At 41.6% G+C, this 21,044-nt stretch overlaps 1 protein-coding gene across 2 annotated transcripts in view; it reads right to left on the bottom strand.

Annotated features, from left to right (window-relative positions):
• Positions 1-13,632: 13,632 nt before the first annotated feature.
• The window catches only part of LOC117405742 (phospholipid-transporting ATPase VA), a 66,711-nt gene continuing 59,299 nt past the window's right edge, over positions 13,633-21,044 (bottom strand). For both annotated transcript variants that reach the window (XM_034923178.2, XM_034009089.3), the window contains exons 20-21: positions 19,655-19,842; positions 13,633-19,100 (exon numbers count right to left, since the gene is read on the bottom strand). In XM_034923178.2, coding sequence (XP_034779069.2) covers positions 18,317-19,100; positions 19,655-19,842 — 972 coding nt within the window. In that variant the 3' untranslated portion in view covers positions 13,633-18,316. The remainder of the gene's footprint in view (positions 19,101-19,654; positions 19,843-21,044) is intronic.

The raw sequence follows: 21,044 nt of genomic DNA, 5'->3' as shown, positions 1-21,044 counted from the left end.
TTGATTTAGATTTTCCTTCTGTTCACTCACTTTGCATTTAGTTAATTGATAAATATAATCTATTAACATGTCTATTTTTGAAAGCATTCTTACTTTACAGCATTTTTTCACACCTGCCTAAAACTTTTGCACAGTACTGTATATGTATGTATGTATGCATGTATGTATGTATGTATGCATGTTTTATTGTCACTGAATGAATGCAGTGCTCAAGCATGGTGCTGACATGCCCCCCTCACAGCTCAGCAAGCAAGCAGACCTCCGTCCTAACACTGCGATTCAGCCCCGAGCTGGAATCAAACCCGGGCCTCCAGAGGTGGCACACATTTAGTGAATTTAGTGAAGTAGGCCTACACAATTTTTTTTGAGAAAGGCATTAACAATTACATTTCAAAATCTCATTTATTAAAATATGAACTTAAAATATACATTTTTCAACACCTTAGGACTTTCATCCACCAATGAAGAAGCTGCAATTCAGGGCTCTACCACAACGCAAGGTCTAGCTTAGAAAAGCAAACCGCGAGGAGAACAATTCAGTATATACCTGCCAACTAGATATTTCAACTGTTTAAAAACAATAAGATAGGCTTTCCAGTTTCTAAATGTAATAAATGATCAGTTCCTGGTTGCAATATAACCCTGATGATCAGTTTCGAATTGCAATATAACCCTGATTATCAGTTTCGAATTGCAATATAACCCTGATGATCAGTTTCTAATTGCAATATAACACTGATGATCAGTTTCTAATTGCAATATAACCCTGATTATCAGTTTCTAATTGCAATATAACCCTGATTATCAGTTTCTAATTGCAATATAACCCTGATTATCAGTCTCTAATTGCAATATAACCCTGATTATCAGTTTCTAATTGCAATATAACCCTGATTATTAGTTTCTAATTGCAATATAACCCTGATTATCAGTTTCTAATTGCAATATAACCCTGATGATCAGTTTCTAATTGCAATATAACCCTGATGATCAGTTTCTAATTGCAATATAACCCTGATGATCAGTTTCTAATTGCAATATAACCCTGATGATCAGTTTCTAATTGCAATATAACACTGATGATCAGTTTCTAATTGCAATATAACCCTGATTATCAGTTTCTAATTGCAATATAACCGATTATCAGTTTCTAATTGCAATATAACCCTGATTATCAGTCTCTAATTGCAATATAACCCTGATTATCAGTTTCTAATTGCAATATAACCCTGATTATTAGTTTCTAATTGCAATATAACCCTGATTATCAGTTTCTAATTGCAATATAACCCTGATGATCAGTTTCTAATTGCAATATAACCCTGATTATCAGTTTCTAATTGCAATATAACCCTGATTATCAGTTTCTAATTGCAATATAACCCTGATTATCAGTTTCTAATTGCAATATAACCCTGATGATCAGTTTCTAATTGCAATATAACCCTGATTATCAGTTTCTAATTGCAATATAACCCTGATGATCAGTTTCTAATTGCAATATAACCCTGATGATCAGGCAGTGTCTTGTAACGTAATTGACCTGTATGTTGACAGGAAAATCACATTCACAAGTGTCCAGTCCCTGTGAATTGTGCAGGACCACGCTAAAGACAGCTTGTTACTGTCTCACTGAATGCACATTTAACCATTTAAAGAGTAAGTGGATTTAAATGTCATTGCTCTTTTGTCTCCTGTCGCCTTTGCCTGTTCATTGTGTTTGCAGTCATTGGGGGCCGTTCCTGTTGCAGTGGAATAGTTGCAATGAGCAGTGCTCTGAATGGCTGCACACTTGGTAACAGCATGGGGATGGTGAACCGATCTCTTCAACAGGATAACTACCTGGCTGGAATGTAGTTTTTAATTTGTATTTGTTTAGCACTGGAGCTGGTTAGAATAATACAAATATTCAAAGTCTACTTCTAGTAAGACCCCCTGATGTTAAAATGGAGAGCTGTTTTTTTCTACTCAGAGTTAGTACTGTAATATCAATGCTTGTATTTCATTGAATCTAGTCTACTCTTTCATGATCCAATGTGAAAGGCAATACTTTATGTACCAACACCACCTACTAGTAACTCTGCCGTTGTCATTGACTTTCTATAAGTCAATGAATAATAAGATACTGGTGGAATATAAACAATGCTGCTAGGATTTGCAATGTCTCACAGACGCACTCACACACCTACACAACACAGACGCATATTGGAAGAGAATTCAAGTGTGCTGAGCATAGACAATACGAGAGTTTCCACTTTGTCATCAGATTCAAAAAGCACTCATTTCCAGGGCATGTTTACACACTGCCTTCACTCAGGTACCGAGATAGGAAAGAAATCTCTCTTCACAAGCCTTGCTTTCTGGTACCACACATGCTTGGGAATCACGTTTCAGAGTGATTATACTAAGAGAAGTTCAGCTTCAACATATTTGATTTTATGAGTAAATTCAAGCAAGTAGTAAGTACAATAAATGAACAGGAGCGATTTCAAATAAGAGCAATTACAAAAAATGTGGATATGGTTTCTTTTAGGAGTACAATCAAGTACCAGATACAGCAAGTATAATTCTGATTGAGAGCAGCAGTAGAATACAGCAAAGATAGCAGATGTCTAAAACCTTTGGAATATATTTTTTGCAATGCCAGTGAAAGGCAAAAATGAAAACGTTGTGGTTCAATTTCTTGGAATTACAGTGTTATTGTCATTATCAATGAAGTATAATTAAGACTCAAATGACACATCATTGAAACATAACCAGATTACATGTATTTGATTCCAAAGCACACATTTCCATGTATTAAACTTCCGTTCCATTTAGTTATGTAAGGCGGTCAGCAGCATCAAACAGTAGCTTTATGATAATGACCGAGTTCCCTGTTTCTCCTGGGAGGCTGTGGTGATGGAATCACAGGTATACTCCTGCAGGTGTGGATCTCAGATCTGGAGGTACCACTCAGAGCAATACAACTCGGAGCAATACAACTCAGAGCTGTACAATTCAGAGCTATACAACTCAGAGCTGTACAACTCAGAACTATACAACTCAGAGCTATACAACTCAGAGCTATACAACTCAGAGCAATACAACTCAGAGCAATATAGCTGTCTCCCTCCAGGTGCTGGTCCCCTTGGTGTACATGATCATCACATTTCTCTGAAGCGTTTCAGACTGAGAGCCTTGGGTCTGGCAAGCAGGAGCTGCTGCTGAATGTGACACCCCCGGCACCTGCAGGAGATAGAAATAGACAGTGTCTGGAAGTGTACAGAGAGGCCACCGTTTGCTTTTAAGCACACGGCTGTTGCTAAGGGGTGCATGGAGATTTATTCTGATAGCTAAGCCTTCACAAGTTAAAACGATAAATAACACTTTAAGTATGTTATGTTTGGTGAGCTCTGCAGACTCCTTACAGTGATAATCCATGCTGAGACTTGGGGTTGATTAAAAAAAATAATAATAAAGCAATTTAAAACATAAGATGTTAACACTTTACATAAGCGTCTCTGATTGCTGTGTATTTACATTGTAGTTACTTAGTGAATGAATGTGTACTTGCACATGATTGCAGTGTTGTTATGCATTCTTACAATGTACTTAATGGGTAAATATTTTTGCACAATATATGTAAGTACACAATTGTATCAAAAGAGGATTAGGGTTAGGGTTAGGGTTAGGGTTATATCATGCAAAAAGACACAGTAATTAGAGACTTCATGAAAAGTGTTACCTAAATTACACCCAGGCTGGCTGCACAAATGTATGTAACCCTTTTAGTAGGGTACACATGATTTTGCTGATTACGAATGTTATGCTAATCTAATTAAATGAGATGTCATCCAATCTAATTAGGATAGTAAAAAGCCAAAAGGCAAATCGCTACTTTTTTTTTCTTCTTTCGAGTGCATCAAATCAACCGTATCTGCTACTAGTTATTTGAAAGCGATATTTCCTGAATCATACAGCTTACGGTCATTTTGACTACTAATAGTAATGAAAATACGGACTGTGCTGTTTTTCCAACCTAACAATTTGTTACTGTGTAGACCTACAGTTTTTAAATCTGGATCCTTTAAATAATGGTGTTTAGGATCGTAGAGATTCTGATAATTGCTTCCTCACAGCAGTGTGTTAATTAACTATTTTAATCAAGCCACATGCACAAGATGTTCAGGATGAATCATTTGCATTTTCAGAGTTCCTCTGGCCTGGCCTTTATCCTCAATTGTTTTTTTTTTTCCTTCCATCTACATAATTTAATGGATGAAATAATGATTTATAAAACCCCAAATGCCACCTGGTCCCTGCCTTTTGTTTGGGGTGAGGGAAACATGAACGTTTTGGAAAATAAGCTGGCAGCCTTACAGCCTGTCAGGCGAGTGCTTAAGAGTCTTCAGGACACATGTATGTTTCTGTGGAGATGCTGGAGTCACTGATGTTCCTGTGTGAGTCAGACCCCAGTATGATTCTGTGGAGATGCTGGAGTCACTGATGTGCCTGTGTGAGTCAGACCCCAGTATGATTCTGTGGAGATGCTGGAGTCACTGATGTGCCTGTGTGAGTCAGACCCCAGTATGATTCTGTGGAGATGCTGGAGTCACTGATGTGCCTGTGTGAGTCAGACCCCAGTATGTTTCTGTGGAGATGCTGGAGTCACTGATGTTCCTGTGTGAGTCAGACCCCAGTATGATTCTGTGGAGATGCTGGAGTCACTGATGTGCCTGTGTGAGTCAGACCCCAGTATGATTCTGTGGAGATGCTGGAGTCACTGATGTGCCTGTGTGAGTCAGACCCCAGTATGATTCTGTGGAGATGCTGGAGTCACTGATGTGCCTGTGTGAGTCAGACCCCAGTATGTTTCTGTGGAGATGCTGGAGTCACTGATGTGCCTGTGCGAGTCAGAGCCCAGTATGTTTCTGTGGAGATGCTGGAGTCACTGATGTGCCTGTGTGAGTCAGACCCCAGTATGATTCTGTGGAGATGCTGGAGTCACTGATGTGCCTGTGTGAGTCAGACCCCAGTATGTTTCTGTGGAGATGCTGGAGTCACTGATGTGCCTGTGCGAGTCAGAGCCCAGTATGTTTCTGTGGAGATGTTGGAGTCACTGATGTGCCTGTGTGAGTCAGACCCCAGTATGTTTCTGTGGAGATGCTGGAGTCACTGATGTGCCTGTGCGAGTCAGAGCCCAGTATGTTTCTGTGGAGATGTTGGAGTCACTGATGTGCCTGTGTGAGTCAGACCCCAGTATGTTTCTGTGGAGATGCTGGAGTCACTGATGTTCCTGTGTGAGTCAGACCCCAGTATGATTCTGTGGAAATGCTGGAGTCACTGATGTGCCTGTGTGAGTCAGACCCCAGTATGATTCTGTGGAGATACTGGAGTCACTGATGTTCCTGTGTGAGTCAGACCCCAGTATGTTTCTGTGGAGATGCTGGAGTCACTGATGTTCCTGTGTGAGTCAGAGCCCATTATGTTTCTGTGGAGATGCTCCTGTGTGAGTCAGAGCCCAGTATGTTTCTGTGGAGTCACTGATGTAATAATAATAATAATAATAATAATAATAATAATAATAATAATAATAATAAAATATAATATATATTTGGCTTTATATATTTGTTGTTTGCTATAGATAATTTGCTAGCTTTGTGCAGCCTCATGAGACTCCAGCGTTACATGTGCAGCACTGGAACGGTGCACAGTAGCCGAAGGCAGCCTGAACCCTTTTTATATGTTAATGGATCCTATAAATATAAATACACTTTGATAAATACAATATCAGATCAGTGCTGATTTTTCAGTTTTTTTGTTTGTCGTATGTGTGGTTGTGATTTGACTTAACTGGGTATCAAATTATTTTACAAGTACATGAATTCTTCCGCTGACTAGGTGGTTTTGAATTCATATTTTAGCTTCATTGGCAAATATGTGCATACAATTTGCAGTAACACCTTTGGTCACCAGGAGTCTCCTTACTAAATGAGGACATGGCTTTGATATTCAATGAGAATAAACTGACCTTTTAAGCTATTCTTCCTCTACAGGCTAAACATATCCACAACTTACAAAGGCACTAATAATAAACAGATATCTTTCACCAGGTTTGTGTGACTGCACTTGCACGTATCGTAACAGAGTAATATAGCTGAAATGTGCAGATGGACTCACAAGGTGGTAGCTATTCCCCCAGGCTTTCTGCAGAAAGGAATATATGAATATACAAAAGTGATTGAAGCAGCCTGCCTGCTGTGAACATGTGCTTCCTTATATGAAATTGAACTGCTAGGCCTACCCTGAAGGATAAAAAGGCCTTTCATTTTCTATCTACAAAATTTACACACAGCACTGAAAGTGTACATACATTATTCCCTCCCTCCCTCTTCCTCAACTCTTTCTTCCACTGGGCACATTATATATGTTTTTATATATTTTGCAGAGATCTCTGCTCCTGGCTGTAATTACACAGCAACCCTTGCCTCAATAGAAGCTGCTTGGAGTGTGGCAATACAAGACACACATTGAGGTGCGTCACTCTCAAATAGAATGGCAGTGCATCAGACTTCACCCACTAGCTTTATAGGGCCTGTTGCAGGAATATTCAGACTTTTAACTACATTTCAGAGACTATTCAGGCAGTATTTATCAGCAAGCTGAACGCCTCGCGTCTGTAATATTGCACTTTGCACAGCATGTGCTGCTCCAGCCCCTTCTGCACAGTCTGCCTTGGAGCCCTGCACCGCGTCAGTGTTGCTTATCAGCAAGCTGAACACCTCACGTCTCGCTGACAACATTCACATCACAGCTGTGGAAAGAAATGAGATTCCAATGCAAATGTAAACCAGCTGAGAATGGCAAAGGACTGCTTATCCCCAGATAGCTGATACACCAGAGAGGAGCCATATGAAACACAACCCAATAAAACACATGGTTTTGCCAGAAAGCCAGTACTCTGTGAGTTCAGCTTTGTACTGTACATTCGGAGCATGTATTGGTATTGGGGCTGCCTGGGTGGGGTTGCATTAAACACCTTCAGTATTAAGTTGAAGTATATAACTGTGGCAATGTGCCCCACCCCTATGTGCATTTGTGTTATATGTTGTATGTTGCGTGTGTTAATGTTGGTGTATAGTCATCGGTACACTGGATATAAACGGGTCTGTGTTTCACATGTATTTAAAAATGTAGATTTGTATTTAGGCATGAGGATGGCGCAAATCACTTCACGTGCAGATAAAATGTGTATAATGTGTGTCACGGGAGTACACTATATTAATTCACGTGCAGTTGTACCAAGACTCCAATTGATTGATTAGCAATCGAGTCTCAGTACAGCTGCATAAAAGCAGCACGTTTTCACTCACTCTGGGTTGGGTGTTCGGTGAGTGGAGAACGGGAGAGAGAGAAGGAGAAAGTAAAGTAAAATAAAGTAAATTAAATTGAATTAAATTGATAGTTGTTTTCACTCACCGTGTTTGTTCGTTTGTCTGTTTACTGTTTAGTCCGTTTTGTTTATATATTTATTTTGGCGTAAGTGCCGTGTCCTGTTTTTGTGTTCTCTTATTTTGTTTATTAAATGCTGAGCACAACCAAGTGCTCAGCTTCACCAACCTCACTATCTCTGTCTGTTACTTCCTGTTTCTGGTCTGACGTCACCCACTGCAGCCGTCTTTGTGACAATAACCCTTACTGATTTCTGCAACACCATGAAACTAAAGGAACGAAGGGGAAAACTAAGGGGACATTGAACTGAAGGTGTTTTATACAACCGGCCACTACACTGTAATAGCTATATTGCTGAATCAAATGACTGTTTATCTGTCATCAGAGAGGAGTTTAATGACAGCAATTGAGTGATGCACTTGAATCTCCACAATACCAGGAAAGGAAACCCAACACTGATGGTCCTGATAACATGACCAAAAACATCTCTGAAAAAAATAAATAGAACCTGTTTCTGATGCTGTGCTGTTAAATACTGTGGACTCTGACATGTATCACAATCTAAAGGAACAGTGCTCGCTCTTAACTATTCTGGGTTATTCACTGTTAACCATGAAATGTGTAAAACTAATTGGAGTCTAACTACAGTACAATACAATACAATACAATACAATACAATGCAATACCATACCATACCATACCATACCATACCATACCATACCATACCATACAATGCAATGCAATGCAATACCATGCAATACCATACCATACCATACAATACAATACAATACCATACCATGCCATACAATACAATGCAATACCATACCATACCATACAATACAATGCAATACCATACCATACCATGCAATACCATACAATACAATGCAATACCATACCATACCATGCAATACCATACCATACCATACCATACAATGCAATACCATACCATACCATGCAATACCATACAATACAATGCAATACCATACCATACCATACAATACCATACCATGCAATACCATACCTGAGATCTACAGGATTTCAGTGCGAGATACCTCAGTGAGATCAATGAGATCTACAGGATTTCAAAATAAGATGCCTCAGTGAGATCAATGAGATCTACAGGATTTCACAGCAAGAGGCCTCAATGAGATCTACAGGATTTCACAGTGCGAGAGACCTCCGTGAGATCAATGAGATCTACAGGATTTCACAGCAAAAGACCTCAGTGAGATCAATGAGCTCTACAGGATTTCACAGTGCGAGAGACCTCAGTGAGATCAATGAGATCTACAGGATTTCACAGCAAAAGACCTCAGTGAGATCAATGAGATCTACAGGATTTCACAGTGCGAGAGACATCAGTGAGATCAATGAGATATACAGGATTTCACAGTGCGAGAGGCCTCACTGAGATCAATGAGATCTACAGGATTTCAAAGCAAGATGCCTCACTGAGATCAATGAGATATACAGGATTTCAAAGCAAGAGGCCTCACTGAGATCAATGAGATATACAGTATACACACAGAGCACGCTGCAGCTAAATCTCTTGCTTCAAATATTCAATTTCAAGAAAGTGACCCCCATCCCCCAATTAACGAGACCTGCTGAAATGTATCTGTACATGTGTGTGAGACATTCAGTGAAGGCATGGCTGCACCACTGCTGAACAGGCTAGTTTCCAGTCAGAAAACCTAATTAAAAATGCAATTACAAAACGCTTCTGAGAGAGAAAAGATTGAAATGAAACTCATCCATTAAATTAGGAAGGCCATCAGAGCCTCTTATTCATCATTCCAAGTGTCAGTTGTGGAAAGGCAGGAAATACTGATGAGGAGAGACTCCAAGACACTGCATTGATCATGGATGGCACTGGGTGGAACCAGCTCCTCAAAAAGAACTCACTTCCACAATGGCTTCCAAATCACTCCAATGTAAATAATACTGTTGACACTATTTCTCTAGTTTATGAAATATGCATAGATGCTGACGAACACAAATTGAAAAAGCACAACTGGTCAATACTTCAAATTCACGGATCCAGAGCAACGCAAGCACAATTAATTAATCAGCACACTGCAGCGCTCCGCAGCAGTGGGGCCACGGACGGTGCCTTCAGTGTGCAGAGACCCACCGCAGGGAATTTTTTTCGGACAAAGATCATCCATCTTGCCTTTTTTTTGCGGCTCTGTGACTCTTTCATGTAGGTATCTCAGGATAAACTGAAGAGCACAGCATTTCCGCACACAGGAGCACACTACATCCCCTTGGCAGCTCTATAAACAGCAGGCTGTAATGAATACAGCTTTTCTGATGATGAAGCTGAAGGTGCAAGGCTTTTATTAAAAAATTTAAAATAAAATTAAATCACATCTGATCAATAATAGAAACACAATTTATAACACTAATGTCATTATGTTTCCATAAGTTATTTTTATGTTATGTCATGAAAAGGTAGTGAGAGCATCTTTTTTATTTGTGACTCACTGCACCGCAAATACATACTATTGCTAAGCATATTGAGTATCATTTAAAACCAACACCGTTTACAAAACACTAATAATCACAAAATACGAGACCTCTTATGGAAGTGAACTCATTTCCTACTTACTTGATATTTATTTTAAAATGGAGGAATTTCAAAACACCAGGGATGGAGAATGCACTTCTCTACACCCAGCCCCGTGTGCAGAGACGACCTCTGCACTGCCTGTTCTGCCCTACGACCTGCTCTGCGCTGCTTCCTGCCCTACGACCTGCTCTGCGCTGCGACCTGCTCTGCGCTGCTGCCTGCTCTGCCCTACGACCTGCTCTGCGCTGCTGCCTGCTCTGCCCTACGACCTGCTCTACGCTGCTGCCTGCTCTGCCCTACGACCTGCTCTGCGCTGCTGCCTGCTCTGCCCTACGACCTGCTCTACGCTGCTGCCTGCTCTACGCTGCTTCCTGCCCTACGACCTGCTCTGCGCTGCGACCTGCTCTGCGCTGCGACCTGCTCTGCGCTGCTGCCTGCTCTGCCCTACGACCTGCTCTGCGCTGCTGCCTGCTCTGTGCTGCTGCCTGCTCTGCCCTACGACCTGCTCTGCGCTGCGACCTGCTCTGCGCTGCTGCCTGCTCTGCCCTACGACCTGCTCTGCGCTGCTGCCTGCTCTGTGCTGCTGCCTGCTCTGCCCTACGACCTGCTCTACGCTGCTGCCTGCTCTGCCCTACGACCTGCTCTGCGCTGCTGCCTGCTCTGCCCTACGACCTGCTCTGCGCTGCTGCCTGCTCTGCCCTACGACCTGCTCTACGCTGCTGCCTGCTCTGCCCTATGACCTGCTCTGCCCTATGACCTGCTCTGCGCTGCTGCCTGCTCTGCCCTATGACCTGCTCTGTGCTGCTGCCTGCTCTGCCCTACAACCTGCTCTGCGCTGCTGCCTGCTCTGCCCTATGACCTGCTCTGCCCTATGACCTGCTCTGCGCTGCTGCCTGCTCTTCGCTACAACCTGCTCTGCCTGCTCTGCGCTGCTGCCTGCTCTGTACCACTGCCTTTAAAAAGAAACCGGTCCTTTGTTATTGCTTCTATATTATTTAATGGAAAAGGTGATGGCAATCAAGAGAACTGAAAGATCACACTATCAGTTTATGTGGAATTAGGAATCAGACACATGGCAAAGCAACAAGAAAGCTCAAGTCCAGCGTGAACAACAGAAAAAAAGCATCATATCCAGAGCTGGGAGGCTTTCTGCAGTCACACAGCATGATGCAAGCATCAAGGGGAGCAGACTGTGGGCGGATGCTGTAAACAAACTGTACTGTCAAGTTTTCTGATTTAGTAAAATGAACAGAAAGACTTACCCATGAAGCTAATGTATTACATATATTAGCAGAACTTATGTCTGCAGTGCATTGGAACAGGGCTGTGGGGCAGCTTGATGCAGAGGCATGCTCAGGTAAAGGGATTCAGTGCTAGACTTGTATCTGCAGTGCATTGGAACAGGGCTGTGGGGCAGCTTGATGCAGAGGCATGCTCAGGTAAAGGGATTCACTGCTAGACTTGTATCTGCAGTGCATTGGAACAGGGCTGTGGGGCAGCTTGATGCAGAGGCATGCTCAGGTAAAGGGATTCAGTGCTAGACTTGTATCTGCAGTGCATTGGAACAGGGCTGTGGGGCAGCTTGATGCAGAGGCATGCTCAGGTAAAGGGATTCACTGCTAGACTTGTATCTGCAGTGCATTGGAACAGGGCTGTGGGGCAGCTTGATGCAGAGGCATGCTCAGGTAAAGGGATTCACTGCTAGACTTGTATCTGCAGTGCATTGGAACAGGGCTGTGGGGCAGCTTGATGCAGAGGCATGCTCAGGTAAAGGGATTCACTGCTAGACTTGTATCTGCAGTGCATTGGAACAGGGCTGTGGGGCAGCTTGATGCAGAGGCATGCTCAGGTAAAGGGATTCACTGCTAGACTTGTATCTGCAGTGCATTGGAACAGGGCTGTGGGGCAGCTTGATGCAGAGGCATGCTCAGGTAAAGGGATTCACTGCTAGTCAGGACTACAGCAATGCATCTTATCTCTGATGAAGCAGAAGTGATGTGATAATGTCTAAATACAAGGCTTTAATGATGTATGGGAGGAGTTAAAAGGCGCTCCCTATTGAAGAAACAGCGAGAATCCGTCGCTTGCCAGTACCTATTAAAGTTACTTCAGCTCGAAGGTTTCACACCACTGGGACATTTCAATAATCCACAGGGTCCGCTTCCTGGGATAAGGCACTCAGTCTGCTGTGCACAGATATCGCACGCACGTTTTTACAAGTATTTCTTTGTTCTCTTGATTAACACCGCTGTCACATTATTAATTATTATTATTATTATTATACAAAACACGATTAAGTACGATTTGATATTAGGGCAGTTCAAGAGCAGATAACAGTGTTGTTAGTTACATCAGGGTTAGATACAAGTGAAAGTGCAAGTGAAATACAAAATACTACAGATTGGATTAAGTGCAGGATTAAATACAGTGAAACAGGGAGCAGATAAGTGCAGGTTAAAGTGCATTAAAGGCAGAGTGCTATATTGACCAGAAGGGGAGAATTGAGTTTTACAGGTGCTGTCTGAAGATGTGTGTCTTGAGGAGGTGCCGGAAGGTGGTCAAGGTCTGGACAGTCCTGACATCCATAGGAAGGTCGTTCCACCACTGCGGGGCGAGGGTGGAGAAGGAGCGGGGTCTGGAGGCAGGGGAGCCTAGAGGAGGTACAGCCAGTCTTCTAGTGCAGGAGGAACGGAGAGGTCAGGTCGGGGTGTAGGAAGAGATCAGGGTCTGGAGGTAGCTGGGTGCAGTCTGGTCAAGGCATCGGTAGGCAAGTACAAGAGTCTTGAACTGGATGCGAGTGGTGATCAGGAGCAGTGGAGTAGTGTGGGAGAAGCAAGGCAGAGAGAACACCAGACAAACAGCGGAGTTCTGGATGAGCTGGAGCAGACGGGTGGCAGACGCAGGGAGACCAGTCAGGAGGGATTTGCAGTAGTCTAGACGAGAGAATACCAAGGCCTGGACGAGGAGTTGCGTGGAGTAGCTGGCGAGTTGGTGTCAGTAGTCGGTATTTGGGACTGATTGGTGAAGATGTAATAAATTCTCTCATTTGGGACCGATTGGTGAAGATGTAATAAATTCTCTCATTTGGGACCGATTGATGAAGATGTAATAAATTCTCTCATTTGGGACCGATTGGTGAAGATGTAATAAATTCTCTCATTTGGGACTCATTTACATATGGAAATGAGGTTCATTTAAAACAAAACAAACAAAAAAACTATCTAATGATCTTAAAGGGAACTTGCAATTCATAACACGACATTTCACACACAGAAACGGGCCAGCGTCTTCATTAAAGACACAATGTTTTGCTCATGCATAAGGTTATTTTTGATCAGCTTGACAATTGCTTTGCAAAACAAACTCATCCTCACATGCCTTTCAGAGGCTCGCACTGACTGAGCACCACAGATTGGTTTTTAAAGTTGAGCCAAGAAACAGTGTGATATTAGCATTCGGTACCAGAAAGACATGATAAGTGTAACCCAGACTGCAATTTACATAAACCGCTAAAGAAGAATGGGATGCAATTGAAAAAGCAGTTTTTCTGTTTTACATTTTCAGCCTCCTCTTTTCACAGTAAGAACGCAAACACACAACTATGGAGGACACCATACAATACCGGATGTGTCTGAATCTTTTTAATTCTACATCCAGTGTTAAGGCACATGATATAGTTCTGTAAATACATATGCAGATATATTGACAAATACAGTATATGTGTAAAATAAACGTTTTATAATGTATCTTCCTTAACACAACAAGGCTTTAGCAGAATAGTCAGGAACGCTTTATAATGCGTGGCATAAATTAATATTTAATAGATATGCAATTTCATATTACATTAATGTTAAATTAATATTAAATAGATATGCAATTGATGTTACATTTACGTTCAATTATTCCTTGTTACTTTCCATTAACAATTAAGTCAGAGTAACTGTATTTTCAATTAAAAACATGTAAACAATGGGAAATTCTTACATATTTTAAAGGGTAACGAAATGTAATATAAAATGGACGTGATATGCAATTACATTTTCAATCGACATTTAGTTAACATTTAGCAAGAAACCAGCTATTGCATATATATTGGATATGAATTTAACATTAATATGCAATTGCATATCTATCAGATATGAATTTAACATGAATTTAATATGCAATTGCATATCTATTAGATATGAATTTAACATGAATTTAATATGCAATTGCATATCTATTAGATATGAATTTAACATGCAATTGCATATTTATTAAATATGAATTTAACATTAATTTAATATGCAATTGCATATCTATTAGATATGGATTTATGCAACGCAATATAAAGCGTTACCGAACAGTCTTTACAATTAAACACATGTCTGCATACATTATATATACATATACATACATACATACTGTATATAAATAAAACTAGATATTCTTTATTACATTATAAATGCATATACTACATTCTGAACAGGTCCTAGAATTCCTGATGTAGAAAATCAGAGAATACTGAAATCGACACAGACAGAGTTATCGGTCCCATAGTTTGAAAGTATTAAACTACATGACACACCCAGGTTTCTGTACCCAAACACAACTAGTAGATCCAGCATCAAATGCTTCCAACATTAAACAATAACAATGAACTCAGGCACATTTAGAAAAAAATACAAATACAATTAAAAAAAAAAAAGGCTTTTTGCTAAACCAGTGGAGTTTGAAATGCACTGCGGAGAAACACACAGATTTCATTTTTAAATATTGAAGGCCAAACACTGCAGCTGCAGAATGCGCCATGTGTGGCATCACTGCTACCCTTTTAAATGCACTTCTGCAGAGTTGTGATTGGATTGTTTGTCGTGCTCAGCAAAGACAAAACTGACTCAAGTATTTATTCTTGTACCTTTCACCCCCCTAAAAAAAAATAAAAAAATAATAATTCAGCTGCTTCCCAGTTTCAAGTGTGATCTCTTGGGTGCAGATTCCAGTTAAGACCATGCACACTTTGGTGCTGGAAGTTGTTTTCAGAAGTGGTCAGTATCTGGAGTTGATTCTTATTTATTTATTATTATTATTTTTACAAAGGCTTGCACTGTTGCACTCAAGAACCTTGTTTGTAATGATTATTCTTTTGTATCTCCATGTATACTCAACAGCTCACAGGAAAGGTTTACTGGCAGTGCATTCACTTTCATGTTTTGGTATCACTAGATTTCATTGTGGAGTTTCTAGTTGAGCATGATCTCACAGACAGAGAGGTTTATTCTTTTCTAATGGAGAATTACACACAAGAGACAGACAGACAGACAGACAGACAATTGTCAGCAGCTTTTCAGTTTTACATTTTCAGCATGGATACTTTACATCTAGTCTAAATGTATCCACACTGTATTTCTTCACAATCTAAAGAATATAGACTCAATGAGGGAACTAGACTCATTAAACAGACCTTAACCCCATGAATCCAGAATCTGCTGAAGGAATTTCATAGATCAATCACACCTGTATATCTGAAGACTGCAGCATCACTGTGCTCTTTAGTATTTTCTAAGTTTTGCAAATCAGATGGAATGCTGTTCAGGGTATGGCACGGTGTACAGGGGGTATGAAGTAGAATGCTGATCAGAGTATGGCACGGTGTACGGGGGGTATGAAGTAGAATGCTGTTCAGAGTATGGCACGGTGTACGGGGGGTATGAAGTAGAATGCTGTTCAGAGTATGGCACGGTGTACGGGGGTATGAAGTAGAATGGTGACCAGAGTATAGCACGGTGTACGGGGGTATGAAGTAGAATGCTGTTCAGAGTATGGCACGGTGTACGGGGGGTACGAAATAGAATGCTGATCAGAGCACGGTGTACGGGGGTATGAAGTAGAATGCTGTTCAGAGTATGGCACGGTGTACGGGGGGTATGAAGTAGAATGCTGATCAGAGCACGGTGTACGGGGGTATGAAGTAGAATGCTGATCAGAGCACGGTGTACGGGGGGTATGAAGTAGAATGCTGATCAGAGAACGGTGTACTGGGAGTATGAAGTTACGTTTACGATTCCATAAACGTTCAAACAAAGGTCTGTATCCACTCAATTCATTTAGTGCGTTGTCTATTTGCTCTGTTGTATGTAAATATATAGTTTATTTGCGTGACTTTTTTCCTTTATTAACCTACTTCAACACTGCTGTTATCAATCCTGCAGACAGTTTAAACACAGTGCCATGCTCATGTGTGTTTGAGACACAGTATAAATATAAAGCTGTGCTGGGGATTCAGAGGCTCAAACACAGGAGGGCTGTCGACTCCATTCAGTGAAGCATTTCTATAGAGAAGATCACCGTGGAGACGTGACCTCCTCCAGGAGGGCTGTCGACTCCATTCAGTGAAACATTTCTAGAGAAGATCACCGTGGAGACGTGACCTCCAGGAGGGCTGTCGACTCCATTCAGTGATGCATTTCTATAGAGAAGATCACCGTGGAGACGTGTCCTCCTCCAGGAGGGCTGTCGACTCCATTCAGTGAAACATTTCTAGAGAAGATCACCGTGGAGACGTGACCTCCTCCAGGAGGGCTGTCGACTCCATTCAGTGATGCATTTCTATAGAGAAGATCACCGTGGAGACGTGACCTCCTCCAGGAGGGCTGTCGACTCCATTCAGTAAAACATTTCTAGAGAAGATCACCGTGGAGACGTGACCTCCTCCAGGAGGGCTGTCGACTCCATTCAGTGAAGCATTTCTATAGAGAAGATCACCGTGGAGACGTGACCTCCTCCAGGAGGGCTGTCAACTCCATTCAGTGATGCATTTCTACAGAGAAGATCACCGTGGAGACGTGACCTCCTCCAGGAGGGCTGTCAACTCCATTCAGTGATGTATTTCTATAGAGAAGATCACCGTGGAGACGTGACCTCCTCCAGGAGGGCTGTCGACTCCATTCAGTGATGCATTTCTACAGAGAAGATCACCGTGGAGACGTGACCTCCTCTGTGTGAAGCAGAAGCACACTTGAAGGGTATGGCAGGGACATTAAAATGGCTTTGATACAATCTGCATGACTACTCATAGCTTACTCAGCAATAGACTGTTTACTTAGGTATTTGTTTTGAAGGGAGGCCCACGGTTTAGTTGCTATATCTGTTCCGTCTCATAACGAGACTGACACTCTCAAGTAGAAATGAGGTCATGGGAATCGACCATACCTCATGGCTGGGCTGTAGTTCTTTGCTTGCACTTCCTGTCATTTGCAGGACTATATGCAGTAACAGCACTACCAGACTATAGAAGCTGGTAGAACTACAGCAAATACATGTACAGTTTGAACATAGCAATGAATGCAGCAAACACTAGAGTAACTTCAGAGAGGGGTTATTTGCAATAATATGAGGTTTGGTTATACATGACTTGCTTGATTTACCATGAATAAGGCAATTCCGATGCTTTAGACTTTTATAGGTACACTGATACTAATACGCTTGAAAACTAGGAATCATACGACATGTGACCCTGGGATAAAGTGTGTGCATCGAGAGGCAATGCAAAGGCGCTGAATCACGTGACATGTCCCATTTCAGGAGACAACTCCTGACTGATCTATGTGCAGCGAGGAAGAGGAGGGCTGCAGAGGTGCATAACAGGTATAAACTAAGAAGCCTGATTACAATGGCAGCTGCATCGAACACTATGCAGAGCCCCAAACGTAATGGCCGAGCCCTGCACACTGCTTCTTAACTATTACACTTCTGTGTGCATCCAGTGGTACTTAGTGTCTCAGTTGTGAATGTACTTCCAGCTGTTCTTCAAGAAGTTTAACTCCGAGATCCGTTAACCCTTTTTGTACTTTATATCAACCACAAATTGCAATGACAGTGAGCAAGGGCTCTTCTTAAAATACCCAGTAACACGTTTCCTTTCTCTGCAGTGATCCATAAAAACAGTACTTTAAGAGGTATTTTTTTTTAGTTCTGATCATTTCGAAGTACTGAAACAATATTTGGTGTAACTTTTGTAATATCTGAAGTGCTGATTAATACGTTTGTGTTTGGTCATGAGATGAAAACTTCTTGTAAACTTTCGGATGACATTAAAGATTCAACAAAAACAAAAAACGTACCTCAATCATATGCTCTCAAAAACAGAGAAACAGGAAAGCTTTTAGATTTTAAACCTAAAAAAAAATATTGCTAGTAATTAAATACTATAACTATAGATTGTAGCGATTTACAGGACCTAAAACACTCTGGAAATGTTGATGATGGAATAGTATTGTACAACTGCTGTGCAAATTGAATCATATAAATACTCTGTATTAAAATACTATCTCATAACAATGTTGTTTCGAGAGCTCCCTCTTGTAAACAGTCTGGAACAGCTGCCTTCACTTCACTGCTGACCGGGTTCACAAGCTGCTGGTTTTGTACAACTTCCAGATCCGAGTGTGGGCGTGTGCTGGTGGGTGAAGGGCTCCCATCCTCCTTCTCCGCAGTCTGTAACATGCTTTGCAAGGACTCGGCCTGCACTGCACTCCCAGGTTGATTAAACAATGCAGCGGATGTTATCCAGTTCAGTAAATTCAAGTCCCCGATGGGGTCCAGTCTGAAGCCGTCTTCACAGAAGGAGGACTCTGAGTCCCCGATGGGATCCAGTCTGTAGCCGTCTTCACAGAAGGAGGACTCCGAGTCCACAGCGGCTCGCAGAGCTTCTGAATACGGCAGCGTGTTGGCATCTGAAGCCCGATGGCTCTTTGGTATTGGAAAGGGATCCTCTTCCTGTGATTCTCCAGGAGGGTCACTTCTGCTCGTGCTTGCCTCTCTCTCTCTGTCCTGTCCATCTCCTTGAGCGGCTGAGCCATTCCCTGGCTGGTTGCAATCTCTGGAGGCTTCACGGAGCTGGCGGGAGTGGGATTCGGTTGCTCTGTATCCGTAATCCATTGGGAAAGGCTCAGGAAATAGGTGGAAAGAGGGTCTGGGACCAAATGGCGAATCTACTGTTGTACTCCGTTGACGAAGAATGTTGCTTCGTTTGAGCGAAGGAAGTTCATCCAGCTGTCGTCCTTGTTGGACCTGGGTTGGGAAGAGTGTTCCCTGAAACACTCGGTGTAAGTATCTGCAAGTTAAAGAAGTGTCATCTGTTAGTGGAACTGAAGCTGGGCATGGAGGCTGCTAGCACTGATGCTTTTGATCTGGTCAGGAGGGATTACAATTCCAAAGAGACCAGACAATCAAAAACAGATGCAATGGCAGATTATATGTGCAGATACTGTAGTTGAAACGGGACTCATTATATATGGTATGAATACAGCTAGGCAATACAAACAGTTCAACTAAAATAATTCAAATATATTTTAATTGCACTCGTATACAAATGTAATGAATATTGGTAATATCTTCTATTCTGGCCTTCATTAATAAATAATAAGCAAAAATATAAGTATATTCATACTAAATTTGTTCATGCCGAGTTTCAATTGAAATGCTTAACCTTCAATATTTGCAAATCTCAGTTCGCTAGAGGAGCTGAAGAAATAATGGATACAAAAAAAAAGCTATTTGAATTTCTGAATTTCAAAATGTATTGACAACAATTTTTTTTTGTCTAGAACTTGAGGAAGAAATGACTTGCGGCGTCCTAAAGGCACGTCTGGGCGGCAACGAGCCTACCTGGGAAGCAGAGCAACGACGGGGGTGAGAGCACAAAGCAGGTAGAACATGGGGTCTCCCATGAGCCTCTGCATGGTCCAGTAGGGATTGGATGGAGGGTAACATGTAGGGCAGGAAGCGTTGTAGCACAGCGCCACTGTGAAGAACAGGGCGAGGCTGAACACAATGGAGGCCCAATTAAGCCAGGTCTGAAATAGAAAGAAAAAACGCTTCATATGAATATACGACAAGGAGCTTTCAGAATCACAGTCGAGGTGGCAGTCACTCTTAATGGAACACGTGCCTCCGTAACAGAGCAGCACTGGAACTGAGAATGAGCACATGAAAGTGAACAAACTGAGAATGAGCACATGAAAGTGAACAAACTGAAACAAACTGAGAATGAGCACATGAAAGTGAACAAACACAAACTGAGAATGAGCACATGAAAGTGAACAAAACACAAACTGAGAATGAGCACATGAAAGTGAACAAACTGAGAATGAGCACATGAAAGTGAACAAACACAAACTGAGAATGAGCACATGAAAGTGAACAAAACACAAACTGAGAATGAGCACATGAAAGTGAACAAACTGAGAATGAGCACATGAAAGTGAACAAACTGAAACAAACTGAGAATGAGCACATGAAAGTGAACAAAACACAAACTGAGAATGAGCACATGAAAGTGAACAAACTGAGAATGAGCACATGAAAGTGAACAAACTGAAACAAACTGAGAATGAGCACATGAAAGTGAACACTGAAACAAACTGAGAATGAGCACATGAAAGTGAACAAACTGAAACAAACTGAGAATGAGCACATGAAAGTGAACAAACTGAAACAAACTGAGAATGAGCACATGAAAGTGAACAAAACACAAACTGAGAATGAGCACATGAAAGTGAACAAACTGAGAATGAGCACATGAAAGTGAACAAACTGAAACAAACTGAGAATGAGCACATGAAAGTGAACAAACTGAAACAAACTGAGAATGGGCAGCAGTGTGGAGTAGTGGTTAGGGCTCTGGACTCTTGACCGGAGGGTCATGGGTTCAATCCCCGTTGGGGACACTGCTGCTGTACCCTTGAGCAAGGTACTTTACCTAGATTGCTCCAGTAAAAACCCAACTGTATAAATGGGTAATTGTATATAAAAATAATGTGATATCTTGTAAGTCGCCCTGGATAAGGGCGTCTGCTAAGAAATAAATTATATTATAATGAGCACATGAAAGTGAACAAACTGAAACAAACTGAGAATGAGCACATGAAAGTGAACAAACTGAAACAAACCGAGAATGAGCACATGAAAGTGAACAAACTGAAACAAACTGAGAATGAGCACATGAAAGTGAACAAACTGAAACAAACTGAGAATGAGCACATGAAAGTGAACAAAC

Source organism: Acipenser ruthenus, chromosome 9 (assembly GCF_902713425.1).
Source record: "Acipenser ruthenus chromosome 9, fAciRut3.2 maternal haplotype, whole genome shotgun sequence".
Taxonomy (NCBI): domain Eukaryota; kingdom Metazoa; phylum Chordata; class Actinopteri; order Acipenseriformes; family Acipenseridae; genus Acipenser; species Acipenser ruthenus.
Note: the sequence above shows the minus strand (reverse complement) of the source record. Positions and strands in the feature narration are given on the sequence as shown.